The sequence below is a fragment of the Nanorana parkeri genome, unplaced genomic scaffold (genome assembly GCF_000935625.1).
Source record: "Nanorana parkeri isolate BGI_ZX_2015 unplaced genomic scaffold, ASM93562v1 scaffold133, whole genome shotgun sequence".
Taxonomy (NCBI): domain Eukaryota; kingdom Metazoa; phylum Chordata; class Amphibia; order Anura; family Dicroglossidae; genus Nanorana; species Nanorana parkeri.
The window spans coordinates 1,837,269-1,854,638 of NW_017306401.1; the positions used below are offsets into that span (position 1 = coordinate 1,837,269).

Consider the following 17,370-nt stretch of genomic DNA (forward strand, 5'->3'; position numbering starts at 1 on the left):
GTTTTAATTCATTTATATAAAACCTTTATTAAAAAAGAAAAAAAAAACTGCTGCTGCGACTGCTTAAAAAGCTGGCGTTAGTCAAGTCCAACTAAATCTGCTAGTACATTCTAACACCACCCTCTCCACAGGTTGACAGTGTTGCTGTCCAAGGGTGGCTCCACTGCTGCTCTGAAGAGTGGAGCCAACACTAAGATAGGAAGTGTATTACTGGTCAGATGACCAGGTGAAAATAAAGGGGGTGGGGGGAGTTGAAACGAATCATGCAACTGCTTTTAAGGATAAGAAATCCTCTCTAAGTCCCACTTTGAAGGAATGGGTTGATGAAATGCACTCTCTCTGCAGGATGGAGGAACTTAAGGCCAGTTTATATGATCACCATTCCCAATTCTACAACGTTTGGAGCGTGTGGCTTCATTTTGTGTACCACTGAAGATTTCCTTGAGATAAATAGATATCTGAACGGTCATAGCCTCGTTCATGGGTCTGGTTCAGGTGTTCAAACTGCCTGGAGATCGAACGGACACACCCCTTTCTGTTTCTACTTTCACTCGTCTCTTTTTCTTATGTTTGTCTATCCCCTGCCCTCTCCGACTTCTTTTTTCCTCTTCTTCTGTTTCTTCCTCTTTCTTTTCGCCCTCTTTCTGTTTTTGCTCTCCTTGATATATGCTATGACTTATGAGGCATGTCCCCTTATATTGTGAATATACATCATGCTCTGGACCCATGTTTTCTACGCTTTAGCTTCACCCATACGTAGTTCATGTCAGGAAGGCTATTTGATGTGATGCCTTCTATGGGATTAAATGCTATATGGGTTATGGATTTTGTCTTCGAAATATGTGTCTGCATGATATGCCTCAATGTCTGTAATGACCCGTGAGGCTATAACTGGACGCTCAACTGCGGAGTTACTGGTGTAATGACAGGGTTCAGTTTTGATTCCTTCCTTCACACTCCATTTAGTGTTTGATGGAGGGTTTGGAATCACTTCACATCATTCCCTGCCACTTGGGCAACTATGAGTTTAGTATCGGCAGAGTAGAAGGGGTAGGTGAGTGCTACAGGGTCTCCTGGTTCCCCTGATCTAGTTTGGGTGAACTGAGTATTGCGAATCCCTCCAACACACCTGCTTCCACGGCGCAACAGGCCGGTAGTGTTTATAGGAGACGCAACACACAATTCACACTATGTCACTACAGCAGGTTCTAGTCACTCAGTTGTGTGGTTAAAGGTACTGATCCGATCCAGTCCCAGCAAGTGTGCGGGAAATGCTTCCTAGCAGTGTGTAACTCCCCTGGTAAAACTTCAACCTTCACAGCACACAGGTTTAACTACGACAGGTGGTAATCAGCATTGAACTAGTTAACAGTCTTTAGCAGGGATGTGGAAACAGAGGCACAGACTGCGATAGCAATACCCCTCACAGCTTGAAGTCACACAGGTTCAGCAATGCTTATTGATAGTAGACTACTGAAGGAAATGACAGTATATAAGTATAGCTCCAGCAGGAGACAATCAGTAGTGAGCAGGTTAACAGTCTATTGAAGGAATATGAGAGCTGAGGCACAGACTATGTTATCCACCCCTTCACAGTGTTTAAGTTCACAACAGCACTTCACAATCCATTTAACTCCAGATTTAGTATTATGGCATAAGTCAGCAACCCTGTAGATACTGTCACATATGCCTTCAGGCTACTTGCGCTTTAGAGGGATCGCTGCTGGGTCCTTTGGTGCATGTGCTGCAATAGCCAACTCCTCGTCTTGTTCGGCGTGCACCGTTCACAACGGTCGGACGCTGAACAAACAATTCAGCTCCCTTAAATCCCTCCTCGCCGAGCGCGGAGGGGAGGAGCTGGGTCCTGTACATGACGGACGTGAGGGGGCGGAGCTGATTGCCGTCCTGGACGGCCCTGAAGGGGAGGAGCTAGCTGCCGAGCTGGACGGCCCTGAAGGGGAGGAGCTGGCTGCCGAGCTGGCCGTGCTCGGCCCCACCAGGCGGCGCTGGACCGAGGATGGGTAAGTCTGTTACAACGTCACATACTTCTGCAGACTTTGCTTTTCTTGTCTAGACTATTTTTGTTAATACTTTATATTTTTCAATAAAAACATCTTTAAAAAAAAAGGAAAGGAAAATTGCAATAGATTACATTTTATGTTTGGGCTTAGATACACTTTCATATAGTGTTTAATGTTAAGTACATACAAGTCAAATATGGTGTCAGTGTTAGGCTCTGTTCACACCTAGGCGTATCGAATATGTGCGTTTGTCTCGCATTTCGTGACGCGCGTTTACAGCGATTCACGGTAAAAAACGCATGACAAACACGCGTTTCCGAGGGCTACTTGGCTGTATTCCAATGGGAACGCGCAACAAAAACGCCGCAAAGAAGCTCATGTACCTTTTCAGGCGTAGGCTGTTTTGTAGCATTCAAACGGGCTGAAATACGGCGAGGTGTGAACCATACCCATAGAAAACAATGGGATTTTCATGTTTGAGCGTTTTGTAGAGCGTTCGTAGAGCGTTGAACGCGCTACAAAAAACGTACAGGTGTGAACCAGGCCTAACACTTCCAAACATGTATTACTTTTCACTTTACTCCACCTGACAACGCCTTCATTTGCTTTTCTCTCAAGAACATTACCATCTTTGTTCAGGCATCATCCAGCGTCACTATCTACCTCCTAGACTGAGATCCTGGCTCAGAGTTAACATACTCATCTAAATATTGTTGCCTGTTAATCTCTCACCTTGTATCAACTTTGCAATGTTGAAGTCTGATCACTGGGGAAGAGGAGATTGAGGAAATGTTGTCTTCTGCCTGCAGCAAACTAATGACACCATCGCAGCTTAAGCAAGGTCAATAACCAAAGCTCAAGGATCACTTTTAGGACATGTTAGGACATGATAGGAATTTATGCAGGCTTGTAAGTTACTGACAGGTCCACTTTACATCTATATAAATAAAGTTCTCCTATTTTGAGAGGCTGGGGAAGTTTAGTTGCACTTCTGACAACAGCTCAGTACAATAAAATGTATTAAAAAATCCTGATGGAGACAACTTCTTTTTGTAAACAAGAAATGTTTTTGACTATATAATTTTATCACGGTACCTAAAATGGCCTCTGCACAGTTCTTGGAGAGTTTTAGGAAATGTGTGCTGCAGGTGACAAACTTCCATGGCAGCCTCTAGTTTCATTAATAAAACATCAAGTGGAAAACATGGAAGTAGAAAGCGCACTGACAGCAAAAACTGCACTAACAGTGCCCCAGGGCTCCATGCACAGTTTAAGAGGAGCTGGATCTTGGTAAGGATGGAATGCAGGTAAGTGTAGTAAACAAATTACACTTATTTCTTGACTTTATTTCTTAAGCATCATTTTAAATCTAACAGTTATATAATTTACTTCCCCCATCCACAGTCAAATCCATACCTGTCTGTATGTGCTCTGATTTGTTTCATCATTCCGGGAATTGTAGTACTGTTCTATAAAGGCAAAATACTCTTTTTGCTTTCTTTTTAGTGTCCCCTCTCTTCGTTCCACATTTGCTGGCAGATAACCCTAAATGAAAGGAAAAAAAAATGGGTGGAGGGGGGAGAGGAAAAAGGTGAATCCATAACGTTAATTCACATAAAGATGAGTGAATAATAGAAAATCATCTCTGCCAGAAGATCAATTTGTTCTCGCAAACCAATTATTTTTTTTACGTGTATTTATTTACTAAATAAACAAACTGGATAAATATATAAACAATATGAATAGAAACCCTGTAATAAGTGTATGTAAATAATCATTATAATACTAGCATTTAATTTGCATTATATTGCATAAGTGTATGTACCGGTAAATAATTCTTATGGTGTTGCATACAGTGCAGGCAGAACAGCTGGAGATGTATTTTGTATGAAATTACTTTATTATTACTGCTACTGATTAGGAACTATGGACAATGTGTTCCTACAAAAAAACAGAAATGATGTCTGCCGTCACCTATCAGTTAAAAATTTTGTGGGCCTTTCTGAATCCAAGTAGTGGCTAAGGCAAAGCAAACCCAGGTCTTACAGAGAGGAGTTTAATATACCTAAAAGATTTGGGTCACATAATAAACAATCTACTCCAAATCATTTCTTAGTCTACATTAATAAACTGGGCCTATTTGTCAAAAGAGCATTTCCACATACAAATATTTTGCTAAATATCCTAAAAAGATAAGCACACTGTAGTCAGGAACTGCATGAAAAGTGAAATTGGACATTTACAAAGATACATCAAGAGAAGTGAAGAGGGGAGTTGCTATTTAACAAAACTTGGGTGAGTTTCTCTTTTAATTGTGCACTGTTGGGAAAAGAAAAGAAAAATATCGCTATGAAATAAAAGCCTGAACAGTTATAGGCAGGGTAAAACATGTGCTATCTACTTTCCACCAAAGATTATTAATGCGCTGTTTGAATTCCAAGTGCATACAGTGGAAATGCTGGCATTATTTCAAAATACATAAAAGGCTGTGTGAGAAATAACACGGAACTTTGTAGCTGTGTCGACCTATGACTTAGATAACTCAAAATGAGGAGAAGCAAATTTAATGGATGTGCTTTGATTTAGTTTACAGTACGAGTAAATGTTTCATTTTGTATTCATGCTCTTTGCATTATTAACTATTGAAAAATATAAAATTTAGAGATGCTCAGCATGTTTTGTTACAATAATGGCACAATTCTCTTTCAGCAAGCAAAAGCACTCTGCAGGCCATACGCAGTTGCAACTCCCATACTTTATGAAACATGTCATAGTCTTTGGCTTGAATATGAAAGCAGTAGCCTAAATACCATTACCACTCAGGCTTTGTAACCCTTCCTAATTAATTGTGCAAGAGCTCTGCTAAGTCAGACAGGAGGAAATGCTTACTTGAAGTAGTATAATGACGTGGGTTCTTCAGGAAAAAAAAAAAAAAAAAGACAGATATATTGTGATCACATCTCTTTTGAAAGACTGTATTTTCTTCAGAGAATAGCAGTTCTTTAATGACAACACTGCAGAGAGCAGATATCAACACACTCCAATCTAGACTTGCAGCAGCACTAATTTATAATGGGGTTGCCTTGTTTAAATTGTAAAGTAACATTTTCTACGGCTCATATAAAAAAGCAGCCAAGCTCCGACATGGGACGCTGTTTTGGTAAATGAAGTGGATGCATCAACTCCAAAAATGCATTTTTATATTCGCTGTAGCCGAGCATATTTAAGGCATATTGTTCCTGTGTTAAACTTAATTAGCCTTTAAAAATGTTGAACAGATGTTTGCTGTAAAAAAAACTATTTCACAATAAATAACACAAGACAGCAAGAAACTACTGCTTGATGAGTGCATTCATTATAGTTTCTTGTGACCTTTCTACTTTTCTCGGGGTATTTTTTCCATAGCCGAGTATGTTTTATTCTACTTAACATGTCATTTACGCTTGATGTTTGGTTAAGTACGGCCGTCAGGAGACTGTGTCAATGACATTTTATAAAAGCAGAAAACAAAATGTTTTCAGTCTGAAAGAGTACCTGCCATGCATGTAAATATCTAACAAAATATGACCACACGATTACATATATTATTCATGAAGAGACATATTAAAACTCCTGGTTTGAAAAGGTTCACATAGCATGGTGGAACACTTAAATTTTTAACACTGTGAGTAAGACTACCCGTAGGCTATGCATCCTATTCGATGTGAATGTTGGCAAGGGTTTACTTTGAAAAGAAATTGCAACATTACCCAAGATTTGCAATATTATGCCATTACTTGTCCTGAAGGTCCATAAAACATGCAACAACACATCTACAAAAATTATCACTTTTTTTTTTCAAGGCAGCCAAAACATAGCCAATCAATGTCATGTTTTATATAGGGGAAACACTTTTTCAAGATTACAGGAAAGAAAGAAATAAGCCACCAGTAAACTTGCTTCAACATTTTTTTTCCCTCAGCATTATTTTTTTTACTAGAACCTGGAATTCTGCTTTAAAGTCTTCAAAACCGGTACAAACAGCAATCTGTGGTTCATATTAAGCCTTAACTTTTTATTTATTGATGTAATTTACCTTTAAAGTGACACTAAACTCAGGACTTAAATCTTAAAAATGCATTCAAGTACCTTAACTATTAACAAAAATGGTAAAACGTTCCAACCTCACTCCTTGGATGGAATACAATCTCAATACAAATTAGTAAACTAAACATGAGATTGTAGTCCATCAGGGGAGCGAGATTGGAGAGGTGCCTACTTTACAAAACACAGAGGGACCATGAGGAACAAAAGTAGCCACCCTCCAGGAGGAAGGGCACTGTCAGCACCAATTCAGAGATGATTTGAGGATCTACAACCGAGTGATACACAAATAAGGTACAATAATGTTAGTAGTTAAGGTACTTGAATGCAATTGGAAGATTTAACTTCTGAGTGTAGTGTCACTTTAAAAGTAATGCATGGTATTTGTTAACACGTTTTCCTTTTTTTATCCTGACTAGGACTAAAAAAAAACATATTCATATTTTGTTTTAGCCAAGGGGTGGAGTTCTCTGCTCCTTTTCACATCGATATCTCTGTTCACAGCCTGCTGAAAAGGCTGTATATAGGCTTTAAAGAGGACATGCAATCATGCACATGAGATTACTTATTGCAGTCAATTATCCCTTATCATATGGCTCAGTCCAATGTTGCAAAAATACAGTTCAGCGCTTGCCGTGCTGTTTTGTTTTTTTTAGCTAGCCCATAAAAATCCTTTAGGATTTATAACTATTAAATATAATTTTTTATAGTTAAAAAATAGTTTCACAGCTTACAAACGTTAAAGAGCTAAAATTGAAAAAAAGTCTTATTTATTTATTGCAGGTATTTATATAGCACCGACAATTTACACAGCACTTTACATAGTTGCACATTCATATCAGTCCCTGTCCTCAAGGAGCTTACAATCTAAGGTTCCTAGCTCACATGCATACATACGGGGACAATTTAGAGCGGAGCCAATGTTGCATGGCAGAAGTGCTAACCACTACACCAAAAACTTTGGTTTGTTCTCTTATCTTATCTTCATCCTCTAGAATATCATGAAAATTGTCACCTGGCTCTTATAATGAAAGTGATATTTTTAAGCCAATTCAATTGTTTATTAAATCACTTAATGGATGCTGCTCCTTGAGGTTATAAAGTTTTAATTTCCTGCAGAATCAGTTGGTCTCCTGAGCACTGACCTTGATATCCTTTTCCCTTGCAGGGTCCTATGCAGCCACCCTTGTACACCAGTGCTTAAGGCTGGGACTAAAGCCAAATATACACTGTGTGCCCTACAAACACACAGGCGCAACGTAAACATGTAAATGTATAGTAACAGATAAACCTTTTAAAGCCTGCCAAATGTAATACTTAATGGCAATTGACTTCATACAACCTTTGATGATTTTTTTTTTTTAAGGCTCTCACAGCAAAGAGTATTCCTAAATAGGTCTCCCTTTAAAAGAAAATCCAATAAAGTAATACTATAAAAGGTGACATGGCCATGCAAAGAAATTGTTCACTTCTAAGCGGTCACATACAGCAATGAAGACAGGTTGGTCTTTAGAATCATATCAACAATTGAAAAGATAACGGGGGCCTTTGGTATCAAAAAAACACCACTGATGGTAATTTCCCAAGAGTGTAAAAATAAATCTTTATTGATACATAAGGTAAAATCACATGAGCCAATGTATAAAATCACATGTTAAAAAGACAAGCTAAAATTGTCCTTCCTCATAATGCTGGCATCCTAAATAACATATTGGCATGTGAATTACGCAATACAGTATGTTGTTTTGTATATTGAACGTATTGGTTACATGTAACTTTGGATATTTGTTTATTGCTATAGTTCCTCATGTATATATCTGTGTATCCTATCTACATAGAGCATCCTTGCAGGGGTGTGGAATTCCTATTATCCGACGCCTGGGACATGCAGTTTTTGGGCGCCGGGCGAGTAGTTTCTTTGTACATTTAGCCCTGCTTCGGACAAACAGAACTAAATGTACAGTGGGGAGCCGCTGTTCGTTTTTATACAAGTCAGATCAGATCACTTGAATCAATCGAGCAGCGGCGATCTTGTCCGCCCCCATTCTTTGCTCTGCTCTGTGTGATCAGTAAGACCATGGTGCTATAATCACAGCGCCACCTGTCTCAGCTGTCAGGAACTGCACAGAACATATGTTCTGTGTTGGAGGGCAGATTCCATAAAGAGAACCTGTCCCCTCCAGATGGGGGATTGTAAGCCCCTATGTGATAGGAATAAAAGTGATAAAGTTAAAAAAAAATTAAAACCAACCCCGCCATCTGCATGTAAATAAACACACGCGTAGGAAATTGTGTCATTCCACTGTGTGCCATATTGTGGTAGCCAAGCAGCAGAACTCTCTTACACACACAAAATGTGCATTAAAGGGTAAGTTCACTTTCCCATGTACTTGTACTAGCCCAAATGCTGCAATACCGTCCCCCGATACCAGAACTTCTGGTCAGAGGAAGATTTCCTCTGACTGGCAGTGCCGTAGGGGAACATAGAGCCAGCTTCCCCTGCAATTAGGAAGCCAGGCGGCGAGTAATAACCCGCCTCCTGGTTTCCCGATTGGCCAGAAAACCAGCTCCTTGCTGATTGGCAGGGAAGCCGGCTTCCTGGCCAATCAGCATCGAGCCGGCTTCCCGGTCAATCAGGTCATTACTCGCCACCCAGCTTCCAGATTTCCCGGCCAATCACAATCAAGCAGGCCAAACAACATGGAGCCGGCTTCCCTGGCAATCAGGAAGCCGTGCGATGTCATTACCTGCTGCACAGCTTCCCGATTATCCGGGAAGCCGGCTCCATGCCAACTGAAGCACCGGTATCTGTATTTGGTATCGGCGAGTACCGAAAGCAAAATATTGGTACTTGATAATGAAAAAAACTGTATTAGTGCATCCCTAGTTTTGCTTAAAATTGTATTGTATTTTAATTTTTTTATTGGGACAAGTAGATTGGGCCCCTGCTTTAGCCATTGGACAAGTAGCTTTTTTAAAAATGTCAACACCCTTGTCCGTACCTCCTGAAGAAGCCCTTACTTTCTTGGGTGCAAAACACGTCAAGGGTCAATAACTCCCCGTGATACTGTGATTTCATGGTAACTTCTGTATTCCATGGACTATTTCAATGTTTTTTAATGTGGTCAATAGGACAGGAAGGGAAAAAGCTATGAAAACCTGATCGTGGCATTAACATTTCTTGCTTTTTATTTAAAAAAGTCCAAAAAAAAAAAGCTTTGACTAATTTTTAAGAATTGCATCACCACCCTCTGAGTCTGCTGACTGCTTTACTTTATTTTTCTATATTCCACAGACAAAAACAGTTTCCCCAAAAGCACAGACATATTCTACAAGAAAATTTACATTGATTGTACAATGCATACATACAGTATACACACTGCATGTTTTTATTCTACAGTATTTTTTTGTTTTTTTTACTGGCATAGGAGGTTTGCTTTTTCTACAGAACATAATCAAAGTAATGGCTTACTGATCATTATTAAATTAAGTCATGTGTCAATGTAGAGATATTTAAAATTTTATGATGTAATGCTTATGCAGGTTTTAGTCTGTCCTTCAGTTTACGAGCTACACGGTTTTCTTACACTCACAGTGATCTTTGCTTGTCCAGAAAGCATGAAAGGAGTTGTAATTTAAATGATAGCACATAAAATGACAAGCACTTATTCAAATTAAATCAGCAGATGGCTAAGGTTTAGGATTCTATCATTATGGGGTATGTCATGGATCGCTTAGTGTAACATTTCAGATTCCTTAAAATGTTAGAAAATGTCAAAAAAGTACAGTTTTAGCAGTAAAGTTTCTTTTTTTTTCACTGATCTTTTATTGTAGCCCTCATTGATCAACTTGCTCCCAAAATGTGCTCATATTTATCAGAAGGCATCAAAGAAATGAATTTTAATTGTTGCTGACTCTTACAAGATGGATAACTTTCTGATTTTTATGTGCACTTTATTCTTTAAAAATGCAACTGCTAAACTAGGCATAAAAAAAGTAGCGGGCGATTGCATTGAGGGCAGGAGGTGTATTTGGGGTACCATTCAAATGAATGGCAACGCAGCTCCCACATTAACACATTGTAGGTACGTTATGTATTACCATGTGTTAATCATGCAGAACCGGGCAATTAACACATGGCCCTGGTGTGAAAAAAAAGGAGGATAAAGATATTCATATTACTGCTCCAAACACTACATTATTATAAAAGCAAGGCAGCTCTTTTCAGGTCTTATGCAGAGATGGAAGTTGCAAAATTTTACTTTCGCTATGCAGTGACAATATTGTGCAAACTGTTGCACATGTATATGTGTGCGTTTTATTATTTTTTTCTATTCTTATTTTATTTTTTTACTGTTGGTGGGCTTCGGGGAAATATCAGCGGTCTAAACAGACACCTGACATTTCCCTTTTGAAATAGAAAAAGAAATTGAGGACACAGAGTCCTCAATCTTTTTATCTGCAGTCTCTGTTCTGAATTGACAGCACTTGGTACAGAGGTTTCCTATTCATTCACAAACTGGACATAGTATATATTTACTATCAACCAGTTATGAAACCTCTGTAGTGACATGCCATTTGGTCACTCCCACCATGTTAATGTTGCACCCAACTCTTGGCAATCCCCAGTTTAAGCCAGGCATGCTTAACCCATGCTTTCAATTCTTAGCACAGTCGAGGCAGAACAGAATCTAACATTTCAGCTCAGCTTCCATGTAGTCTACATTGACAGCTACATCATAAGACCCCACATACAGTATGTCCCCTTGGACTTCTGGACAACTTTACAATTACACTGCTTTCTAACCTACCTACCCCAATTGAAGGCACAATATTGATGAGAAAATGTACTGCTGAAAGGGGCTCGCATAGAACGTGTGTTTTCTCAACTCTTCTAAACTGACCACAAAAGAAATTACACAACCCCTCCCTTTCCCACAAAAATGGGAAACAGACTTACAAATAAATCTTACATGGGAACAAAACGACAAAATCCTATATTTTATACACAAAACATCAACGAATAATTATCAAGATGCAGGCTACAAACTCTCAATGGGCTGGTACAGGGTTCTCAGTTTGCTAAACTCTTTCTCAAAAGCCTGTTGGCAATGTGAAGATGAGGATGGTATCATTCTTAAAATTTTCTGGGAGTGCCACAAACTCTCCAATTTCTGAAGGGGGTCAAATATAACACCTGAAATTCACCGATTTTTCCAATCCCTCGTGATCTGCCCCTTTTCCCTGTCATAACGCCATACCACAGAAGAGCGTACAAACTTTCTGTTTTAGTGCATCTTATGAATGCCACTAGAGCTTGCATCCTGACACTCTGCAGACAGGAAGGTCCTACAATTTCACAATGGTTACCAAGATTCAATGATATAAAGCTTAAGGAAGATTTCAACTCTTTCTGGCAGAGGTGGTTATTTTTGATAGAGTATACCTATACTGCTGACTAAATGTCTACATTTGCATCAGCCCCATCTTGAGAAGTTCTTTGAAGCCTCTCTGGATGCCTACACAATCTTATCTCACCATCTACACTTGAAGCATTTCCTTACCTGCTTTTTTTAGCCCCTTGTGATCTTTTTCCCTACCTTCCCTATCCTATATGTATTCTCTTATCCCCACGCCTCTCTTTACACCTAATGCTGGATACCATGCCATGGTAACCACTCTCTGTCCCTGCACTTCGCAGATCTTTTCTTTCACATTACTTCCCCCTTTGGTTTGCTACAATTGAAATTGTTGGGCAAACCAAGGGAGACCCAGAGATAGTGGCCAAAATAGATGGGGACTCGGAGGTCTCGATTTCTGACAACTGTATATTTTCTTGTAAATGCCTCATGATACAGAATACTGTCCAAATAATTTATGTGTTGCTTCTTGCTGCCCACTTAAAATACATTTATTTATATAATGTTTGTTGTTTTTATTTTTATTTTGGGCACAGTTAGTATTGAACCTTGCATCAATTTTGGTGGTTTTTAATGAAGTCATATGGCAGTATTATCAAATCAGCCTGGATAAGCCAGAATACAACTGATATTCACGGGTACAGGGTAAAAATATAGTGTAAAAGATGGCTACTAAATAGTGCAAGCATCTTATTTTAAGGATTGATTGCTTGATCACAGCTAGCATGTGGTTAATGGACAAGCATTCCTATCTTGCAGTAATGGTGCAGAGTTAATTTCCAACCATGGAATCTGCGAGGCTTTTCTCCAAGTGTTCTGCCGCCACCTTAGTTCAAACATATGCTTATAGGTTAATATTTCACTCATACTAGCTCTTGTGTATGTTCTTGTGCAATGCTAGGAATAATAACCTGTATCTAAACTCAAGAGTAAAAATAAAATATTGCAGCCTAGCAGTTCTTAGATGTGGTGGATACATAGCTTGTTTTGTTTTTACGCTTATTTCCTTTAATTTTTCCCTTTTACTGCTACAGGGGTGACAATCCTTGCTTGCTTTACTGTATTTATGGAGGGACACCATTGTCATGCTAGGACAGGAAATGTGTTAGGACTACAGAACACCTTTGTAGTTCTGTAGTACACATAGGAGAACTGAGCAAGGTCGATAACTCTGTGTATGGGGTACACTTTTTTGCATTATTAGATTTCTAATGATACAGGAGTACATTTTGCAAAGTAATCCTGCAAACAAAAATCCACCATAAGCTTGTAATTTGCTATAACATACAGTGGGTGGGGCTAAGCACCATTTTGTGAAGTGATCGCGGCAATATTGTTGGGATCCGCCCTACTCTTCTCTCCTACTGACTGACAGCTCAGCTTATAGGAGCTGCTGCGCACTCATTAATACCTGCGCAGATGTAGCAGCTCCATTCCCTGAAACTCTGTCCTGTAAACTCTGTTTTGCGCCTTTGTCCTCCATCCCCGCCTCTTCTCCACACTGTTGTCTCTATCTCTTCTCCCTGACTCGTCGGAGAGGAGAGCAGCAGCAGTGCTTCAGGAAAGTAAATGGACCTAGCGGGACCTAGTACCTAACCTATGGATTAAGGTAAGAAAGTCACCGAATGCACTGTAGTGCCCGAGTGGATGTTAGCACCCCCCCAGGCTGCCCAGGAGATAAGGCTACAGTATAAGTAAAATCGAAATAATAATGTACATTATTTAGTCAAATGTACTCCTGTATCATAAGCAATTTAAAAACTAAAAAAAAGTGTACCCCCATACTCCTCTTTTAAAATAACACTGTATAATGCACATGACTACAATGGATTTCTTACAGGATCAACAGATATTTGTGTGCATTTATCAAACAGTTAAGACAAAATGCTTTTAATATTATATCTTGCAGAACAAAATGGAGCAAATAAGAGAAATTGTTAGTTACAATAAAAATCTTGAGGAAAATCATTTGCAAGGTAATACAGCCTACCTAAAAATGTCCCGATTCTATAAAAATACAAAGCAAAGTGTAATTGGCATTTCATAAATGTTAACAATGTATTGGCTTTGAAATGGATGGTAAGTCATCCAACAATGAGACCAGAGCAGCAAGCTGTTTATGCTAGGCTCCTCTTAATTCTCAGTTAAAATCTATGCTTCTTCACAATTTGAAAATCCACTAAGCTGCAAACATATTAGCACTCATTAAAAAGGAAAAAAAAATGGAAATTAGACTCTATCTGATGTAAACACTTTGTTTTCCCACTTGATTTTACGCCAAAGAAGAAAAGCTGTCTAAAGCATCTTTCTAGGGAAAGAGGGAAAAAAGCCCAAAAAAACAAAAAAAAGACTAAACACTGCTGTGCACAACACAGAATGTTAAACATAGGTTAAGTGCATCGAGATCCACTGATAAAGTCTCTTTAACATTCCCTGGAGTAAGCACTCTAAGTGAATCAGTCCAGAGTTCTACAGCTGCTGAAACTGGCAGATAAAACAGGCACTAGTTAAAAACCATTACTATTAAAGAAGATGAAAACTGACAATTAATAACATTTTGCTAACCATCTCCGGCATTTCCTCTAGCATGTATTTTAATAAAATAATTTATCCAAGACAAACTCAAACCTAATGCAACAAATACTTTGTACAACACCAAATGAAATGGTAGAACATACATTTTTAAGAATTACATTAAAAGGAATAGTGCGAAATTTAAAAAAAATAAAAAAAAAGAGAAAAATCTTACTTTGCAGTTTATGTAATACAGACAATTTATGATACCAGTAATATACACTTTTTTTTTTGGTCTCAAAATAGGTTTACAACAGCAGTGCATAACAACTTACCGAAAGAAGCTTCCATGTTATAGACCTGACAGGTTTGGGAATTCCAGACCAACTTAATTTTCGCAACTCATCTGGAAGAAAATAACAAATCCTTATTTAGTATGGTTTCATACATGCACCTAAATCAGATTATTTGTTTACATTCCGTATAAGTTTAAACTGTATCATAAATCAACAAATGTTTACATTACTATTTACCAACAAAACAAAATTGGGGGAATTTATGAACGAGTTTGCAACATTTTTTTGTCACAAAGACCAAAAGGTCATGCTGACTAACTGCAAAGTTTTATCTCTTTCATAAAACTTGTAAAAAAAAAATGTCTTGTGGCATATTTATGTGTGCATCTCACTGCACACGTTTTGTGACATTTCCCATATTTTCAGAACTGTGCAGTATCTGCCTCCAGCATCTGTGAATTTCAAAAACATCCAAACTGTAGCAGATTCTAGAAGTCATCCTAAACGCTTCTTAAAGGTATCGCAAAAATAACTCTGCTTCATACACATAAATCAGCTGAACACTTCAGGGATATTCAGCTTGCGACAGTTTAGAGACCAGGACAACTTAGAGACAATTCTCCTTGGGAGGGCATATAAGAATGAAACAAACTAGGATAATAAACCTGTCACTATATGCACTAGAAATCAGGGATGCCACAGTTTAAAAGACACTGATGATGCGACCAAATTGATAAATTCCTCCCAAAGTATTTATGTATAAAGAGAATAAAAAGCAAGGAATTAAAATGTGAATTTGGCAAACATACTGTATATCACATACAGGGATAGACTGCATGCAAATGCCTGAACATAGGTAAAGCACCCGCAAAATCCATATCATTATATAGCAATCAAAACCAGGGCCGGTGCTAGACTATTTTGTGCCCTAGGCAAGACCAGCAGTGGGAGGATCATGGGGGGCTTGTCAGAGTGCCCCACATGGAGGATGTCAGCGAAATAGAAGCATGGCTTCTTAGCGGGGTCCGCAGGAGGAAAGACCCCTGAGCAGCAGGCAGACCACAGGTTGAATTGAGAGGTGGCATAAAACTGGGCTAGTCCGGCGGTGTACATTGCACAGGCTAAACTCACAGGGACTCCACGGGCTGCAGGGCCAACACTCTCCTTCGGTGAGGAGTTCCCGCTCCTGCACGTTGTGTGTGTGTACACAGGAGGAGGCAGGTGCGGCACTGGGCACGGCGTGGCACCCAAAAGTTTGCAGCTTCCTCCCTGTATGAAACTTTCTCCTCCTCCACCGTGATTGACTGGGAGCCGGGCCTAAGGGAGGCGGCCTCTCCCCTACACCCCAGACAGGTCTCCCTCTCATTGCTTTCTGTGGCAGAAGTATCGGGGACCGTCCATGCCCCCTGTCCACCCGTCAGCCAATCGCATCTAACAGACAGCATTTCAAAACAGCAGCTGCACATACCCATCTGCGAACGCCACTGCCTGCCTCTCCTGAGCCGCACGGGATACTCCGATCACTAGAGCCTCAGACTGGAAACTGACACCCGAGGAAGCCGCTGGTCGAGGTTGCGCCCCTAGGCAACAGTGTGCCCTAGGCGGCTGCCTTGTTTGCCTAGTGGGAGTACCGGCTCTGATCACAACCATAACTGGCCAATAGGCAAAAACCGCTTGCACAAAATATTATTTCTCAAACAATTAGGTAGGGCTAGCTGAGACTCACTGGGCTACTTGTCCATGCCGGACATGTTTTTCCAACATTACTTGAGATAAAAAAAATTGATCATTCTGACTGATATTTATTCAGCAGATCATCAACTTACACATATGGAAAGAAATGCTGTGTCTTGCGGACCAACACCATTTGAAAAAATATATATTGTCAAAACTCCACTTGCTTTTCAAGGCAAAAGATTGTAACATATAAACTGCAAACTTTATCTTTGCATACAATTCAGTACAAGTATATGAAGCTATCACGATTTTAGCCTGTTCTATTATACTGCACAGCAGCACTCAGATGACGGCCAGCACTCTGAGAAAATTGGGGCTCTGTTTCAATTAACAAAGCTGCGCAGTTAAAATTGAATCTTTCCTGTCAAAACAGGAGGCTAGACCTGGCTGTATTGCTCACATGCCGTGTAGTCTGCAGAATTGTTGGGCTAGGTTCAGACCTGAGCCACACCCGGGACACGCATCCTGGGAACGCGTGATCATGTGCTAGTGCACACAGTGGTTTCCGAGCGGCCCCATTGATTTAAATAGGGTTACATCCGCGTGTCAATTGCTTTAAAAAAAAATTAAAAAGCTATGTGTACCTTTTTGGCGATGCACAACGTGCTTTTTTAGTTCAATTGCATAGGCGGAATCATGGCGGGAAACCGCGCAATCCGCCCGGTGCGACTGGCTGTGGTGCGCGACTTTGTGACAGCCCAGCAATCGGCTTTGTGCACAATTGCCAGACGTTCAGGAATCGCCCAGGTGTGAACCTAGCCTTAAAGAGCTGCCTCTGTTGTCTGAAAGGGGTGCCTAAATAACAAAACTGGCTAAACAGAACTACAAATCCTTGCGCAGGTAACACTGTTTTCATTATTGTATTTCAGCTGTATGCCTACCCTATAGTAGATTGGCCAGAAAATATTTGTAAATTAAATAGAATCCATCCATTGACAGGATGATATTGGCATTGGGCTTTGCTATGATATTAAAACAAATCTGCAAGTCTCTTTTGTGTTCCACATGCCGATTTATGAAATTAAAAATCTAACATACCAAACCTTACTGAATGAAAACTGCCCAATATTTTAATATAGGTTAATGGTGTCATTTTAATTATTATCGTGCTTAGCAGCATTCTCTGACCAGTAAGTATTACTGGCATCTAGGTCATGGCAGTCTTAGGCCTCCATAATAGGGCTAAGAAATCTGTGATCTATACTGATCGCTTACATCTGCAGTCCTGCACCAATATAATAACCATCACTAGCTGTCAAGGGTCGTATGCTCATTTTAATGATGAATACAGGTGTGTGC

At 39.6% G+C, this 17,370-nt stretch overlaps 1 protein-coding gene across 2 annotated transcripts in view; it reads right to left on the reverse strand.

Moving 5' to 3' along the window:
- Nucleotides 1-17,370, reverse strand: part of TBC1D22A (TBC1 domain family member 22A) — a 436,851-nt gene that overhangs the window by 315,516 nt on the left and 103,965 nt on the right. For both annotated transcript variants that reach the window (XM_018553897.1, XM_018553896.1), the window contains 2 exons: nt 14,374-14,444; nt 3,438-3,566 (listed from right to left, as the gene is read on the reverse strand). In XM_018553897.1, coding sequence (XP_018409399.1) covers nt 3,438-3,566; nt 14,374-14,444 — 200 coding nt within the window. The remainder of the gene's footprint in view (nt 1-3,437; nt 3,567-14,373; nt 14,445-17,370) is intronic.